We start from the raw sequence: 18711 nt of genomic DNA, 5'->3' as shown, positions 1-18711 counted from the left end.
ACTACTATTTGGGATCAAATTTACAGAAATACTATGTAGGGAGTTGGGCAGCAAGATGTTTGTTCATATTTGTCATTCTCAAACATTGTACTCTTGAACTATTGTTACATCTCCATTACCGTGTTTTTTTCTTTTCTTTTTTTTTTTTTGACAATTCTTTAATTTTCGTTTTATAAGAACTCCTTAAAGGGATGAAGAACAATGAAAAAATATCCTATCCGAAAATGTCAAAGTTTCAGATAACTTTTAGTTAAAAACAATTACCCTAAAGTAATCCAATAATATAAAATAAAACATTAATTATTTGAACATTTATTGAATTAAAATACAATTAACAAAATTCTGAAATGAATGAAAGTTGTGTTTTTTTACTTTTGTTTTTGCTTTTTTTTTTTTTCAATTTTATCAGTTTTTTCAAACTTGAGATGGGGCATCCGACCAGATGTCAGACATTCACCTGCTGTCTCACATATACTCCAACTTTCAAACATCTTTTTAAATTTCTAACCACCCCTTTAAGTTCAATTGCTTGAATCTCTCTTGCATTTGGTTCACCGGGTGTATTCACCAGGTAGTTTTTGAAATTCTTTTTCAGGAATCCAATTGCTTCTATATAATTATTCGAATGATAGAGATTTTTAAAATTCAAGTTTCTTTTCATGTTGTACATGTGCTCCAGACTCCCATTGTTTTTTGTTTTTGAAATTTAGGGACTATTTTTCTAATAATGTAGGGTCCTGCAGCATAAGAGATCCTGTTCAGCTCCGTGAGGGATGTGTCGGGACAAGTCTCTGGAGAGCAGCATTAACCATTTTTATTGCTGCCCTGGTAGCTCGGGTAGTTTGTACTTTTGGCGGCTGAGGTCTTTCCTCCAACCCCATTCTCTGGACATCCTCAATAGTCTTACATACCTATTCATTCAAGGCCAATTATCCATCATCCGGTTTCAGCAGTTCCAGAAGTAGTGATGCTGGTACAAGTGTTAGTAGTTGCGAGGGAGAATCAAGGTCCAGTGAGAAGTTGTCTTGGATATTTTCATTGATACCTGTTGGTAGTGAGAGACTTGTAGGTGAGTTATTCAACCAAGGAGATACTGGTGTATTTCGGGTTTTTTTCTCCCTCTCACCACTGTTTAACTGAGCATCATTAGGGACACTAACTTCTAAGATTCTTTCTTTCTCCTTCATATCAATATGTCAGGTTTAATAGCTCCATTTTCTAGGTATGTAGCTGTAGGAATTCCATAGTCATAGTGGATGGTGCATGACTTATTTTCAACTGTTCTTTCTGGTAAACATGTTCCCATGATTTGCTACTGCATTCGAAATTCAACTTTTTACACTCCACTGTGTCAAATTGTATAATAGCCGTCCCTTAACAGAACCTGACAGCTAGATATCAGGTGACTCACACTCTCCACTTCTGTGTGGTATAATCTGCAGTTATTGTCATTGCTGAAACTACTCATCTTTTTAAAAGTATTTATCATCAAACCTTGCTCTGGGGCAGCCATTATAATTCTCTCTTAATCATAGCAGAGTGATTTTCTTTTTGGTCAATCTATGGAGCCCATCTCATTTATATAGTCCTGAGTGAATTCACCTAGAAAATACTTGATATGCTATTGGCTGGCCCATTCTTCCAGTTCTTTATAATAGAAGGTGTTAGTGTATTTTTAGTGACTTTTTTATTTTATGTTCCTAGCAGATTCGTTTTCTCATTCTGTCTCATTTTTAAGACATTCTTGTCCAAAATGTTTGGCCAGTTTCGTGATGGAGGTTGTTCTGCTGGCTCTTGTTTCTTGATGTTGATGTACCATTTTGATGTTGGTGTACCATTTTCAGGTTTGGATTTTGGGAGCTCATCAGATATTGCCTGGTTGTTGGTTGGTTGTTTTTGTTTTACGGCATATCAACCCTTTTCGGGTTATTTAATGCCGAATCCAGTTATTTTGAAGAAAAAATTTTTAATAGAATATATATATTTTTTTTTCAAGTCGGTTTTTATTTAACCCATAGTTGGGACCCTAACAGGTACTACCACTCTGGGTCAGAGTGGACCTGGGAGCAATGGCAATTAAAGGGTGGCTCCACACTCCCCAAAGCCCGCAAGCTGGGGCCTCACCACTGGATATAGTTTAAGGTCATATCCAGGACCAGATATTGCCTGGTGCTCAAAATAGTGGCATGATGTTGAAAGTCAATTTCTGAGTGACACATACCTTCTGCTCTTCTGAGCAAATACCGTCTAGCCACGCTGATTTCTGTATGTTATTCTGTACAATGTCAACATTTTCCTTGTTTTAGTGTCTACTTTGTGAATGTCCTTTTGTGGCCAGTCAACAATGTTAAAACTGTATGTTATCATAAGCATGACTAGTTGGTTAATGGCAGTTACCTTTTTGTTTGTAAGCTGTTTTATAGATTTTCCTTACACAACATATCTATTCACTGCCAATATTTTTGTTGTATTGGCATGGTGAATTGAATTGTTCTCATCTTTTCCAAGGTAGTTGTATTTTTCCTGCTCTTCTAGGTCCTTGATATGTGTATCTTTATCAAACTTTGTTTTCCATTTGAACCTTCTCCTCAACTCTGATGGAGCACTTGGCACATTTGTTCAAATCAAACTTCATTCTAATATCTTTAGAGAAGTTATGTATGAGCTGCAAAAGTAAACTTAAGGCATACAGCTCGAGTTCATTCATGATGGTTGATTCTTTTGTTTGGGTCTTGTTTGCATCTCTGGCTTAGATTCTAGGCACTCTAGCTTTTATTGAGTACCTTGCTTAATGGCCCTATCACCAAGCAGAAGTATAAAGGAGATAGGCTATCCTCTTCAAAGATTCCTCTTCTGATCTTGATGTTAGGGATTTTTGCAGTTCCATAAGTGTAGCTTAACAATGTTTTTTTGTTTTTTTTTACTACATTTTTATATGTGCAGTCATGGTCTTTTACTGGATAGATTTTATGTAAATGAAGACACTGCAGTAATTATGTGTGGGGTAAGCAATTAAAGCCATGCTTAGGTTCCTTTGCCTTTTTTTACAGTCCTCAAGGATGGTTTTATTAATCATCAACTGGTGTCTGAACAGTTTCTCTTGCACTCTGCTTGTTCTTTTTCCAGGTATCCTCCAGAGAAGTGTTAGTAGATGCTGTCTGCAAGCAAACCAGTGAAGAGTTTGGATGTCATAATGAGACAGCAGATGGGTTTGTACTTATTAGGACATGTTTCACTTGTTTTGAATATGGGGGTTTATCATCTTTTAACAATTATGCTGGTGTGACCTCTTTATCCCATAATAGTCTGATGAAGCAACTGCTATGATGACTATAAAGTGCTGTTAGTTGCTTAAGCCCAAAATTGAGTAGGTTGTATATGACAGGCTTTTTGTAATTCTGGAACACATTCAGCTTTTGGTTTTGACATTTCTGGATTTATTTTTTTTTGTTTTTAACAAATATCCATTAGGCCTCTTCATTGTAAGTACCCTAATTTTCAAACAGAAGCCTCCAATAATCCTCAAGCTCTGTCTTTTTGGGTGGCTTTTCTATTGTTACTGTGTCCATAATTAACTTGGATAGAATAGTCATGCATTTTCCTTAAACTGTTTATTTTCAGTTTTCACCCTATTTTTGTTTTCCTTTTTCTATAATTCTTTTGGCAACTGTTCGGATCCTCGAGTTCCTTCACTTTGTTCTTCAGATTCTCTACTTTTATCCCATATTTTACACTCAGTCTACAGATGATGTTCTTCAGCCATCTCTACACTGCAAGGATGACAAGAAATTATTTGATATGAGACAATTCTTTGCTACAATGGTTCAGCTGATATTGCAGCTTTCATTCCCAGCATCATATTAAGTTTTGTGCTCCAGACTCCCATTGTTTTGTTTTGTTTTTGTTTTGTTTTTTTTAAATTTAGGGACCATTTTTCTAACAAATGTAGTGTCCTGCAAAATAAGAGATCTTGTTCAGCTGTGAGGGATGTGTTAGGACAAGTCTCTGAAGAGCAACATTAACCGTTTTTATCACTGCCCTGGTAGCTCAGGTAGTTTGTACTTTTGGTGGCTGAGGTCTTTCCTCCAACCCCATTCTCTGGTCTTACATAGCTCTTCATTCAAGGCCAACTACTCATCATCCAGTTTCTGGTACAAGTTTTAGTAGTTGCGAAGAAAAACCAAGGTCCAGTGAGAAGTGGTTTTGGATATTTTCATTGATACCTGTTAGTAGTGAGAGACTTGTAGGTGAGTTATTCAATCAAGGAGATACTGGTGTTAAAGTGGATCCATATTGAGGTTCTTCTATTTTGAATATTTATTTGTTGTTTGAATCTCCTTCTCAGTGCAATAAACGGTCTAACTTTACTAAGATTTGATTTGATTGAAAATTTGAAGTAATAAAAATCCATTTATTTATTTTCTTTACAGGAAAGAATTCCTTATTGTAAATATGGTTGCCTTAATAAACGAAACAGATATCGACAGATTTATACGAGAACAAAAATCCAAATTAGAAAATGAAAGAAATAATTTTGTAAGTTTTCACCACTTTTTAAAAATTTTATTTAGATAAACATTCACATTAATTTGTTTAAAAGTCTATATTTAAACAATTAATGTACATGTGTTTGGTTTGCTTCAGTAATCATGTATGCAAATTTAATTTTGATGTGAAAAGAAAGGGAGGCTTAATCCTTATAATAACTGATGATAATAAAGGAAAAAAATGATTATGTACACAAATTTATGTTTGATGTGAAAAGAAAGGGAAGCTTAATCCATGTAATAACTGATGATAATAAAGAAAGGAAAAAAATAGACATGCACGCAAAATTAATTTTGATGTGAAAATTAAAGGAGGCTAATCCTAATAATAATTGATTATAATAAAGAAAGGAAAGAATAATTATATACGTAAATGTAATTTTTATGTGAAAAGAATGGGAGACTTAATCCTAATAATAACTGATGATGATAATAAAGAAAGGGAAGAATAATTATGTATACAAATTTAATTTTGATGAGCAACAGATTAGGTTTAATTGTAATAAGTTAAATTTTACCTCAAAAATAGCTGATTTGATTTTTTACTGTAAGGTTTACCTTATGTGGTACAACAGTAGAAAATTAATTGTTATTGATAAAATAACTTGCTACTGGAATGCTAATTTAAGAAATGTATGCAAATTTATTTTATGAGCAAAAAAGAAGAGGCTTAATCTTAATAACTGATAATAAAAAATAAAGGAAAGAATTTCTTTTATTTTCAGTGGACACAAAAAATATTCTTGTGTTCTTAATATTTTTGTGACTAAAATAGTAATTAATCTACAGATACACTGTATTTTTTTATGAATTAATTTGCATAGCAATGAATTAGCAGCCCTAAAAAGATGTCATATAAAAATACCAAAGGTGAGAGGACAGGAATTGATTGGTTCGCAGCAAATAGAACAAGACAAATGTAAAATCTCCTACAAATGCTGTCAATTACTTGTTTTTCTAACAAGATTACATGCACATGTAAAACTTTACTCACATGTTTAAGTAAAATTTAATTTTCGAATTTGTTGTTTTTTCTTTGTAAGTTTTACCTTGATTATTTGGTTGGGGGGATTACAGTAAGATTTATTTTGTGTGTGGTAACAGTAGAAAATGAATTAAAAGAATTTTTTTTTACTGCTTATCAAGGGCCAAGGGCCTCTTGAGGATAAAGGTTAATGAGTAAGCAATGCTCACCTGGAACCATAAAGACTCAACACCTCTATCCACTATCAGGCCACCAGGCGCAGTGGATAGAGGCATTAAGTCTCTATGATTCCAGGTAAGCATTGTCTGAAGATAGCGGTTTCAGTCCTACCCAACCAGGTAAGAGGATTAGTCGGCCAAAATGTGGTAAGATAACAACTATGGAAGACAGTAATTATTTGGGATACAGTTACAAGACTTGGCATTGGTTAATCATCTGAAGAAAGCCAGAGGATGAGTTGGCCAAAATGTGGTGAAACAACAACTTTGAAAATGAGGATAACAGTCCACAAAAAAATGAACGCACAAGCCTCATCTCAAAGTATTCCCAACACAAAAAAATTATAACAGACAGACTTGCAAATGAGAATTTTTAGCCCAATCAAATTAAAACTAACAGACCATCTGCTTCTTAAAACCACCGAAAAACCAACTGCCAGATCCCAGAAATCCAAACCGCTCCCCCAACTATCTGCTAGAATATATATAGATATTTGTATCCTTTGTTATATTAGCAATACCACACCATTTTTTTCTTTAGATTGAATAAACTCAAGTCAAGCATTATTGAAAAGAGCATAAAAAACAAAGAAATAATATCTTTAGTTTTTTTAAAATCGGCTCAGTAGAACTGGAATTATGACCATTCAAAGTATCAAAAACTGTTTGGCTCACTGGACATTTTGCCTTAAGTCAGTCATATAAGCTTGTGACTGAAAATGGTAGGAAATGTGCACAATTTAGAGACTAACCCATCTTTAAAAAAGATCTTTTTAAGATATTATGATGAAATTTTGAACATATCATAATACCAAGAAAATTCAGTTGGCGTTATTTACGACCATCTCACTTACAGACTAACTAGCATACTAATTAGCATTTTCCAGTTAACAGTTTTAAGTAGAGACATCATAAAAACTGCTAAGAAAAATGGTAAGTAAGGCTTTGTCATCATAGGAAGTATTATTCTGATGGACATTATCATTTGCCATTATAACATTATGAAAAGTCCAAGATGGCGACCAAGAAATCTAAAATGGCTGCCATTACACGATTCAAAGAAATTAACAAAATATGGCTTGTAGCATATCAAATTAAAGGAAATTTTGTACAGAACAGAATTATTGTTTCAAGTACATTAAACTAATTAGCATAATTAAGTTTCATTTTAACGGCTTTAAGTAGAAGCATCATAAAAAAAAAAATTTTTAATGGGAGGTAAGACTTTTATCATCATACAAAATATTATTTTGATCGACATTATCATTTGTCATCATTACACCATGAAAAATCCAAGGCAACTAAGAAATCCAAGATGGCAACCACAACATGATTCAAAGAAATTATTAACAAAATATGGCTTGTAGCATATCAAATGAAGGAAATTTACATCAATGACCTCCCTAAACACATACTTAAATCATTCGTTGACATCTATGCTGATGACACAACCATCTACGGCAACACATCAAAGGCTGTAAATGACAAAGTTCTCTCTGATTCTCTATCCTCTGATCTCGAGCGCGTGGTTCAGTGGGGGAAGATGTGGCTGGTTACCTTTAATGCATCCAAAACCAAACTCCTATCCTTACATACTCAACGCTCTGATCCCCAGCTGGCATCAATTGTGATGGATGGCTCTCGTCTGGGTGAGGCTCCATGTTTTGACAAGCTTCTGGGTTTGACCTTTACTCCTGATCTGAAATGGAACACGTACATCAAGTCTGTTGCCAAGGTCGCTGGAAAGATGGTGAGATCCTTCTACCGCTCCAGAAGATATCTCACTACTGATGCAATTCTCTATCTATATAAAAGCCAAGTACGGCCAAGGATGGAATACTGTTGCCATATCTGGGCAGGAGCTGCTAAAAACAGCCTATCCTGCCTTGACAGAGTACAAAATAGACTTCGTGGCTTAGTGGGGGATGCCCTTTTCTCTACCCTGCAACCTCTCTCCCACAGAAGAGACGTTGCGAGCCTGTCCTTGTTTTATCGTTATTTCCATGGCAGATGCTCGTCTGAACTCCAGTCTCTGGTCCCCCCTCGCCAGTCTTTCACGAAAAACACCCGTCTAGCTGAATCCACTGTGAAAAATTTCCCCCACTCTTTATCTGTGCCTAAATCAAAACGCGGATTCCATAAACAAAGCTTCTTTCCTAGAACTGCACGTCTGTGGAACTCTGTTCCGTCTGCCTGCTTCCCTCCGGACTACAACTTGGATGTCTTCAAGTCCAATGTTAACAAATTCCTAATGAACCACCCCCTTAAGTAAACACTTCAGCAAATCTCCTCACTAAATTAATGTACTTGCAATAACCCTTATCCCTGAGTGGCTTCTGGGCCTTGATAAGTGGTGATCACTGTGTAAAAAAAAAAAAAAAAAAAAAAAAAAATTTGTACAGATTACAATTATAATGTTTTCAAGTACATTAAATTAATTAGGATAGTTAAATTTCATTTTAATAGATTCAAGTTACTGTGACAATTATCGGGTGAGTTTCTACCACTATTTTGTATAATTTTTTTATTTTTAAGTCATTGTCAAGACTTCAAGCGACATTGTGGCCATTTTTTCTTGTTCTCGTGTAACGCTCGACACTACTTATTTTTTGAACAGAATAAATATTTACAACACTAAAACTTTACAGAGAAAAACTTGCCTTTCGTAACATTTATTTGTTATATATTTGTTTTTTGACCACTTTTTCATACCTCAGTGGATTGTAAAACAAACCCAATAAAACTTATTCTTTTACTTTACTGGATAAGTGGTTTGTGTGTTTTAACTCATTTACAAAGCATGGTCATTGTCAGTTATTTTTTTTCAAAGATTTTTTTTTTTTTAAATATTCTTTTCCTGTCCATAATTAAAAGTTATGTTTTCTAAATAATATCAAAAATAAAATGAATACTTTATGTTCGTAAGTTAGTTGATGAATACTTGTTTACATATTTTTTGTGTGCGTTTCTGCACACAAAAATTCTCATGTTTATATGCGGTTGCCACTACTTTTATCAATTTGTGCATAAGTTTTTATCCAATTCTTTCCAAATTTTAGGACAAAAGAAATTAGTATATTCTTTATGAAATAACGTTTGAACACAGTTTGTATCTTTACTTATATTTGTACTACAAAGCCTAAACTTTGAGATGTTTTGTTGCGACTCAAAAATCAAGGACAACCAAAAAACAATTCTCTTTGTCGGTCATTCTTTCTCAAAGAATTAATTTTTTAAAACATATACTTTTCCTTTCCATAATTAAAAACTTGCGTTTAATAACAAAAAAATAAATGAATACTTTATGTTCGTAAGTCAGTTGACAAACGTTTATGACATTTTGTAATGGCACACAAAAATTCTCATAGGACATGCATTTGTCACCATTTTTATCGACATGTGCACAAAAACTATTTATCCAATTCTTTTCAAATTTTAGGATAAAAGAAATGAATGTATTCTCTATTAAATAGCGTTCGATCACAGTTTCCATCTTCAATTACCTTTGTACTAGAAAGCTTCAACTTTGAGATATTCTAACTTTTGATGCAAATTCCATAGCAAAAACAATTCTTTTCCCTGATTAGCTAAAACAACTAGAAACATTGTCGATGGGTACAATTTTTGCTACGAGTATTTATGTGAACATGCCCCGACCACTTATTTGCAAGTCATCTACCGCCAGCAGGTATGCTCTGCTGGCATGTTTCGGCGTTAATAGTTGGATTTAAATAGCGATTTCTTCGAATATACAAATCACAACAAAAATATTCAAATACCATTTTAAAGTAAATTTTATTGTGAATCCAGTTATAAATTTTTTTTTTTTTTATGGACTATGGAAAAATGTGCTTATTACTGATTTAAAAACTATGACTGTCAAATTAAGTAGCCTTGTTCTGTGCTGAACTTTATGGTGTCTGGTATTGCTAGTTATATACCATCTAGTATCCACCTGAAAATAATGGCCAGCATTATCTATATACATAAAAAAAAATACTGTCTTAGAGTTCTATATATGGACGGCCATTAAATTTGGAAAATCCTGAGTAAATCATAACCACAGCAGAGAAACTTGCATCTGTATAAATTGTTTTTTTTTAAATTTTTTTGTTCAAGTGAACAAATCAAATTCTGGGTGGTCGAAACTCCTGACCAGATATATTTCCAGTTTCTTGTATGGTTTCTCTTCTCTTGGTTAGATATCTCTAACTTGCAGCAAGTATGTTATTTATATGCATTGAAAACATGCAACCTAGTGCATGTTTATAGTACAATATTTTATATGGTGTTTTATTAAAGTCTTGTATATATTCTAACATTAATATTAAGTGGACAAAGAAGTTCTTGTGCAATTTTTAATGATTTTAAAGAGTGTTTTTCATCTATCTTATTGTTTAAATTACTGTTGTTTTAAAACAATTATGTCGTCTTTTCAGAACGCTGAATGGAATTTTCTTATTTCGATTAAAGCTAGGCCAAAAATCTGCTGAAACAGTTTGCAATATCAACAAAGCGTTTGGCACAGGAACTACTGAATGGTGGTTTAAGAAATTTTGTAGCGACAACGAGAATCTTGAAGATGATGAGTATAGTAGTCGCCATGGGATGTTGACACGAATCAAGACACTTAGTTGGAGCCTAGCCATGCACAACTGTCCAAGAACTTGCTTCTGAATTAGATGTAATGTATACAATGATTTCCAATTTTTTGAGAGAAATTGGAAAGACAAAAAACTTGATAAATAGGTGCCTCATGAATTGAACGACAACCAAAAGAAACGTCTTTTACATAATAAGAATGACCCGTTTCTTTACTGGGTTGTCACTTGTGATGAAAAGTGGGTTCTTTATGACAACCAGCAACACTCACTTTCGATTAATAAATTTTTGTTTGAGCCAAAATATGTTCATCTGAATTTAAAAGTTAAAAACCGCAAGAACTTCCTTATCAACCTGATATTTGACTTTCTAGTCATCCAACCAATCACTTTGCCTTCTAGACAAAGTGATAAAATATCATCAGTTTCAAATTTGTCATGGACAAATCTGAAGAATTATATTTCATAATTTTTTAGATAACTATTAGTAATCTATATTATTTGGTTAGATCAGCCTGTACATGTTAGAATAACATCCAAGATGAAAACAATCGTTGGAATAATCCAAATGTTAAGAATATCCATTCTTTTTTATTTTATTTACAGATGTTCGCAAAAGATGACAGTCGAAGTATTTTGCAACTGGGCCAGTATGAAAATCATCGCAAAAAATTACAAGAAGAAAGATTTAATGATTATAATAATTATCTTCAAAACAAGGTATTTTCACATTATTTGAAATATGAATTCCCCCTATGAATCATAACAATAATAATTATTAAAACAAATGCACTATGAATCATCAATGTACATCGGTGTGGAGGGGGGCATTAGATGTAGTTTCAGCAGATTTTGTGAAGCATAAAAGATACTGTATTTCAATCGTCAACAACTGATACATGTTCCATGCTTCAGCAATTCTGAGTACGAAAACTTGTTTTTGAAAGTCATAGGAACTTTGATGTTTTCTTATTATTTTTGGTATGCTTATGTGGGTTAGAGACATAGAGGTTAAAAAGGTGCTCAAGTAGGTGAGATGGGTATTAATATTGTGGTCAATTTCTAAATGTCAGAACTTTAATGAAACTAAGATTAGGGAATTAAAATGTTGAGAGTATGGCACACGTCTAATCAAGGATTTTTCCAACGGGAATAAAAAGGAAATGGAAGCTTTTTATGAAAGTTGAGATGTCTCCGATTTCTGTGAAATTTTAAATGTAGGTATTAGATAACAATTAATAAATATTCTCCAAATGTCTTTTGAGTATTTCAAAATGGATTTTGTGAGGCATAATATGTGCATAACCTTCCATGTGAAAATTCAAATATATCAGGCTTGCATTGAATTTGATCAACTGTTATTCGACACCAATGAAGCAATATTCCCTGAATTTCAGTTTCTTCCTAAAGAGCTTAAATGTAAATCTTGAATTTTAGGCATTTTCTAAAATCAAAATCATGTAATGAATAAGAATTCTATACATAGGGTTTTGTATCATTAAATCTTAATTTTAATCTTTGCAAGGAGATATGAAAGTGATGCAAAGCTGTTCTGTTTAAGAAATTAATTTTACCTTTTTGGTTATTGGATATTCTAGTTTAAAATGTATTTATTAACTAGCAATTCCTACTTGGCATTGCTTGGGATTAAATTATGTATTAATATTATGAAATAACTTTACAAAATAAGACAGCAAAGAAAAGGCAATTACATAGTTCGGAGGTTCCCAACATGACTCATAAAGTGATAAACGTAATCTTCTAATTAAGGTAATAGGCTGTTTGAAAATACTGGTTTCCTGATCTAAAATGCACCAAACCTGAGAGATGAGGATGGTGGTTCGCAATAAGTGAATTAGTAAGTGGTACTCATCTCGATGGTGAATTTCAGTTAAATAATATATAAAGCTGTAGTATTGTTTACTATAGGGTAACAATTTTATCGTTCTACCTTGTGTGTGTGTGTGTGTGTGTGTGTGTGTGTGTGTGTGTGTGTGTTATATATATAAAATGTACACTCTTTAACCCTTATCCTCGAGTGGCCTCAAGGCCTTGATAAGTGGTGATGCCTATGTAAAAAAAAAAAAACCTTGACATTATTGTTTTTGTGTTCCCTTTGCAAAACTCAATCATGTTCTACAAAACCAAAAACAACAATTTTCTTCTATAAAACAAATAAACCAAACACTGTGAATAAATATTAGAAGATATAAAGAACTAGAAGCATAAAAACGTTTTCAAGAATAACTGGATTGGCATAAAAAAAAAGAAGGTTTGATATGTTGTAAAGCAAAACAACGAAACTAATCTGAATCATAAATGGGTAAAAAGATCACTTAAAATGAAAAGTATACAACTGAGTTATCTCCCTTTCTATTTACCTGAATTAAAAATAGAATTGAAGGATGTCTCCCTGTTAGATCTATCTAATAGTTGATTCCTTCTGCATAGGCACTAAGACACAAAGCTTTATTTTCTATTTAAAGTTTGAAAGTTTTTTTTTTTCATTTATTTTAATTTTTTTGTACTTATAAGATTCATGTTGTGGGAGGGGATGTTTATATGACCGTGTATATACGGTACCAAATAAACGTGTATATAGTTGAATCACACATGTGCTGAATGTGTACGTAGAACTAATAAATATATCTTCTGTTATCATAACAGACCATATGCATGTATGTATCTTGTATGTTGTATTTGTTGTGTAATGGAATATTGTTCTCACCCTAAATGTTTATTTTAGTGGCCTGTGATTCGTCTCATCTAGTTGGTGCATGCGTGTCAGAACATATAATACACGTTACATATATATAATGACATACCTGTTTCTGCTGTTTGTTTCTTCTGGGAGGTTCATCAACCATTCTTGGGGAGCTGGAATCTGTTTAAAAGAACGCTTCAAGACAAGACCCAAGACGATGTGAGACTTTATGTATTTTATTCACTCCTAGGTATTCGTCATAACAGAAGGGCTTGGCTTGTGGGGTTTTTCTGTCTCCATTCTGAGACCCCTCTCCCTCGTGTGGAGACTTTTTTTAGCCCACCTGTCTTCCTCAGTGTCTCCAATCCAACTATTAGCTATGCTTGTGCAAACCGGAACACGTGACATGTTACACATCACTTCCAGTCCCCGTTCGCATTTTCCAGTGTAAATTTGACCGGTCAAAGAGTTTTACATGTTGCCAAAACATGACTTCAAATCTCTGTTGTCCATTTATTGCTAGATAGATAATTAGATAGATAGATAGATAGACAGATCAAAAGATTTATAGATCACTAGATGGATACACAGATAATTAAACAGTTAGATAAACAGATAATTTACTGCTGCCCGGCTATTCTATAACACATTTTCATAGTCATTCTTTTTAATTGTTTTGTTTAAAATAAAAAAAATTGATCTTGATTTTGAATAAAATCCTAAAGTGTGAAAAAGTTGAAATGGTGGTTGACATTGGAAAACAGATTGATACAATTAGTTAAGTGGGTATAGCCAGCAACCTCAGCTTCATTGAAATAATAACTCTTTACATCCAAAGTATTAACAATGACTTGAATGCTTTGTTACTTATAAATACCTTCCTCTATTATTTTTTTTTTCAAATATTTTTTCCTTTATCTAATGTAGAAATCTTACCAAAAGGAACCACTTTCCGTCAAAAGTAAATCCCATGAACAACTCCATGTACAAAACCTTGAAGAACATCTTAAAGAACTTCAGAAGACATCAACTGGAAATGTATGTGAGAAACATTGTCTTTATATATATATATATATATATATATATATATATATACTATTCATACAATATGAGTATACAGATAAAATTCTATTAAATATTTCCTCTAACAATTCCCCAAAACTGCACCCATAATTCTTCAGGTGGCTTTCATATGATCTCAATTTCATTATAATCCTATACATATGATCTCAATTTCATTATAATCTTATACATATGATCTCAATTTCATTATAATCTTATACATATGATCTCAATTTCATTATAATCTTATACATATGATCTCAATTTCATTATAATCTTATACATATGATCTCAATTTAATTATAATCTTATACATATGATCTAAATTTCATTATAATCTTATACATATGATCTCAATTTCATTAAAATCTTATACATATGATCTCAATTTCATTAAAATCTTATACATATGATCTCAATTTCATTATGATCTTATACATATGATCTCAATTTCATTATAATCCTATACATATGATCTCAATTTCATTATAATCCTATACATATGATCTCAATTTCATTATAATCTGATACATATGATCTAAATTTCATTATAATCTTATACATATAATCTCAATTCTATTATAATCTTATACATATAATCTCAATTTCATTATGATCTTATACATACGATCTCAATTTCATTATAATCCTATACATATGATCTCAATTTCATTATAATCCTATACATATGATCTAAATTTCATTATAATCTGATACATATGATCTTAATTTCATTATAATCTTATACATATGATCTCAATATCATTATAATCTTATACATATGATCTAAATTCAATTAAAATTTAATATACATATGATCTAAATTTCATTAAAATCTTATACATATGATCTCAATTTCATTAAAATCTTATACATATGATCTAAATTTAATTATAATCTTATACATATGATCTAAATTTCATTATAATCTTATACATATGATCTCAATTTCATTAAAATCTTATACATATGATCTAAATTTCATTATAATCTTATACATATGATCCCAATTTCATTATAATCTGATACATATGATCTAAATTTCATTATAATCTTATACATATGATCTAAATTTCATTATAATCTTATACATATGATCTAAATTTCATTAAAATCTTATACATATGATCTCAATTCTATTATGATCTTATACATATGATCTAAATTTCATTAAAATCTTATACATATGATCTAAATTTCATTATAATCTTATACATATGATCTAAATTTCATTATAATCTGATACATATGATCTAAATTTCATTATAATCTGATACATATGATCTAAATGTCATTATAATCTTATACATATGATCTAAATTTCATTATAATCTTATACATATGATCTAAACTTCATTAAAATCTTATACATATGATCTCAATTTTATTATGATCTTATACATATGATCTAAATTTCATTAAAATCTTATACATATGATCTCAATTTCATTATGATCTTATACATATGATCTAAATTTCATTATAATCTTATACATATGATCTAAATTTCCTTATAATCTTATACATATGATCTCAATATCATTATAATCTGATACATATGATCTAAATTTCATTAAAATCTTATACATATGATCTAAATTTCATTAAAATCTTATACATATGATCTAAATTTCATTAAAATCTTATACATATGATCTAAATTTCATTAAAATCTTATACATATGATCTCAATTTCATTAAAATCTTATACATATGATCTAAATTTCATTAAAATCTTATACATATGATCTCAATTTCATTAAAATCTTATACATATGATCTAAATGTCATTAAAATCTTATACATATGATCTAAATTTCATTAAAATCTTATACATATGATCTAAATTTCATTAAAATCTTATACATATGATCTCAATTTCATTAAAATCTCATACATATGATCTAAATGTCATTAAAATCTGATTTGAAATTTTAAGGAGATTCTGTTCTCATGAGTCACTTACAAGTGGAGCTACATAGATATTTGGCATAAAATGTAACAGAGGTCTTCCCCTAAAAAATTTTATGCATATAATTAAAATTTTATGAAAATAGTATATATCTGATGTTTTACGTTGGTTACACACTTAAACTTTCTAGAACATTGCTAATTTTTTTGGTAAATTATACATAAGAACACACTTTTAGATTTTATGTAGATTCTCTAACTCTTTTCTATTAGGATACACAAACATCTCACACACATACAGACATCGAGCATTACATGTATAAAAGATTATAAAATCCTTTTTATTCAGATTACAATAATTTCTTTTAATTGTTGCCCCTTTTTTTTTTTTTTTTTTTTTTTTTAGGCCTGTAAAACAATTTAAAGGGAATATTTTTCTCTTTTTAATTATGACATTCATAAAATTTGAATATCTGATTTAATCTTCCATTTTTAATATGTACCAAAATATAAAATCTCCAATTTACAAGTCAGTACCTTTTTTATTTTGTTGTATATAAAATGATAAAGAAACTTATATATATGTAAAGTGATCTTATCTGTTTATATGAGAAACAGTTTCTACCAAACTACTCTATCAATTTTGGGTCTACAGACTTGAAACTTAATATATAGGGAGTTTCGACCTATGGAACAAATTCAATTATTTTGGAGAAAACCATAGATACATATTTGGCTTTTTTATATCTATTATATAATTCAAATATGAAACAAAGTATTCCAAGTACCAATACTTATTAACACACAACATGCAACCACATGTGGCACAAGACATTTAAATGAACCACGACTAACACCGCCATCGACTGTTATCCACAAGCGATTTTATATCTCTGACAGAAAAGATGATTTAAAAAAAGAAAAAAGGAATGTCAGAACCTGAGCAAGACTTTTTTATAAGTCGAAAGCTTATTTATTTCATAAGATAAATAAATGATTTATTTTGGAGAAAAACATGAACACACATTATTAATTGGCTTTCTAATTTCTATAATATAATTTAAATTCGATTTGTTTTTTAGCCGGTAAAAATAGCTGCTAAGGTGTCAAAATTGATATGTGTATGGACTTAGATCAGACAGTAATGAATAAGGCTGGAGAGCTACATGTTTTGATTTCAATTCTAGCTGATGTCACTCAAGTTATATATATATATATATATATATATATATAACTACTTCATTTACTCACATAAAATTAATATACGAAAGTATAGATTTATGTGTAAACGTGAAGTATTTACTTCCAAAAGTGCTCAATACGTAGGTAGAGCTAGTTAGTAATTTATAAAATATATATGGCAATTAAGCTACACTGAATATTTGGCGTTTCATCCACTATAGGATTCATCAGGCTGACGAATCCTATAGTGTAGCTTAATCGCCATATATATTTTATATATATATATATATATATATATATATATACTTTTGAAATCACTACAATTTGTCCAATAAAGTTGATATACATTTTAGAATGAGACTTGTCTTTAATTTCTTATATGTTCTTATTTGCTACCTTCTTACGAATGTCATTTAAAAGTAGCAGCAGCAGCAGCCATGACTGCTGGTTCCTGTTGTTCATCAACCAATGAAAGAAATTACATGTTTACTAATACATATTACAAAATAATGGAATAATGGTGATTTAGACTTTGTATACACATATGATTGAAATGAATGTTCCTTTTCATTTTAGTTTCTTGCTGATACAGAACAACCACATAGATCAACCTGGAGTTCTCTTTCTCAAAAGTCTCAACCAAAGAAAAAAGAGCCAGATGATTTCTTTGCCAACTTCGGTGAATATGAAAATACAAAGAAGAAATTGAAAGAAGAGAGGGAAAGGGATTACCACAGACATTTAGCAGAGGTGAATTGACATAGTCTGTTTGTTCTTTCTTTTGAATGCTTTTTCACAGTTATATAGGTTTGCAACCAGATCTCTCCCAACAGTTTTGTTGCTTTTCATAATAGCTTTATAATCCTTTCAGTCACAGTTTAAAATATGATTATTTCCATAGAAAAACGTTATTCATCTTTCTCAATGTCAACCAATGTTTCTCTGTATGAAACCTGCCCAATGAACAGGGCCGGGTAACTCCCATACTGGTATTACTTCAAATTAACTATTTACAAGTATTTTAACAGGTGTCTCATACATTGAACAAGAGAAGAGGATAAGGAGACTGAATGGAGTTGTTGGCTCCCTAGAATTATCAAATTAAGAAATTATATTTTCAATAAAAAAAAATTCTGTATACATACTTGGATTTTTTATTGTCCTTGTCTGAGGCTGTCGCTTCTCTTTATTATCAAAGTTTCATCTAGTGGTTGCTATATAGATAAAAACTTCTTTTTATGCAGGAAAGAACAAGGAGACATTTGCTGAGAATTCTTAAATGTATTTTTTTTTCTTTGCATTTTGTGATTATCAAAGTTTCTTACAGCATTATCAGTAGTGTGTCTTGTTTGCGCTTCCATAGATTGACTGATTTTAAAATCTTTGTTTTCTCACAGCTTGACAAACATGACATTATTCATCTTGATTCATACCTCTGTTTTGTCTATGCCATTTGACCTGCTGCCCCTTGCTTCACCTTTACATTATCTATCTTGAGAAA

The 18711-nt window shown here is 31.2% G+C and overlaps 1 protein-coding gene across 1 annotated transcript in view; it reads left to right on the top strand.

Annotated features, from left to right (window-relative positions):
- The window catches only part of LOC145261168 (centrosome and spindle pole associated protein 1-like), a 174948-nt gene that overhangs the window by 16726 nt on the left and 139511 nt on the right, over nt 1-18711 (top strand). The window contains exons 4-8 of the mRNA XM_080119490.1: nt 3127-3209; nt 4431-4536; nt 10958-11071; nt 13983-14093; nt 17787-17960. Coding sequence (XP_079975616.1) covers nt 3127-3209; nt 4431-4536; nt 10958-11071; nt 13983-14093; nt 17787-17960 — 588 coding nt within the window. The remainder of the gene's footprint in view (nt 1-3126; nt 3210-4430; nt 4537-10957; nt 11072-13982; nt 14094-17786; nt 17961-18711) is intronic.

Source organism: Euprymna scolopes, chromosome 37, assembly GCF_053919585.1.
Source record: "Euprymna scolopes isolate OS-2025 chromosome 37, ASM5391958v1, whole genome shotgun sequence".
Classification (NCBI taxonomy): Eukaryota; Metazoa; Mollusca; class Cephalopoda; order Sepiida; family Sepiolidae; genus Euprymna; species Euprymna scolopes.
The sequence above is the reverse complement of the archived record's forward strand: the minus strand, read 5'-3'. Positions and strand labels throughout refer to the sequence as shown.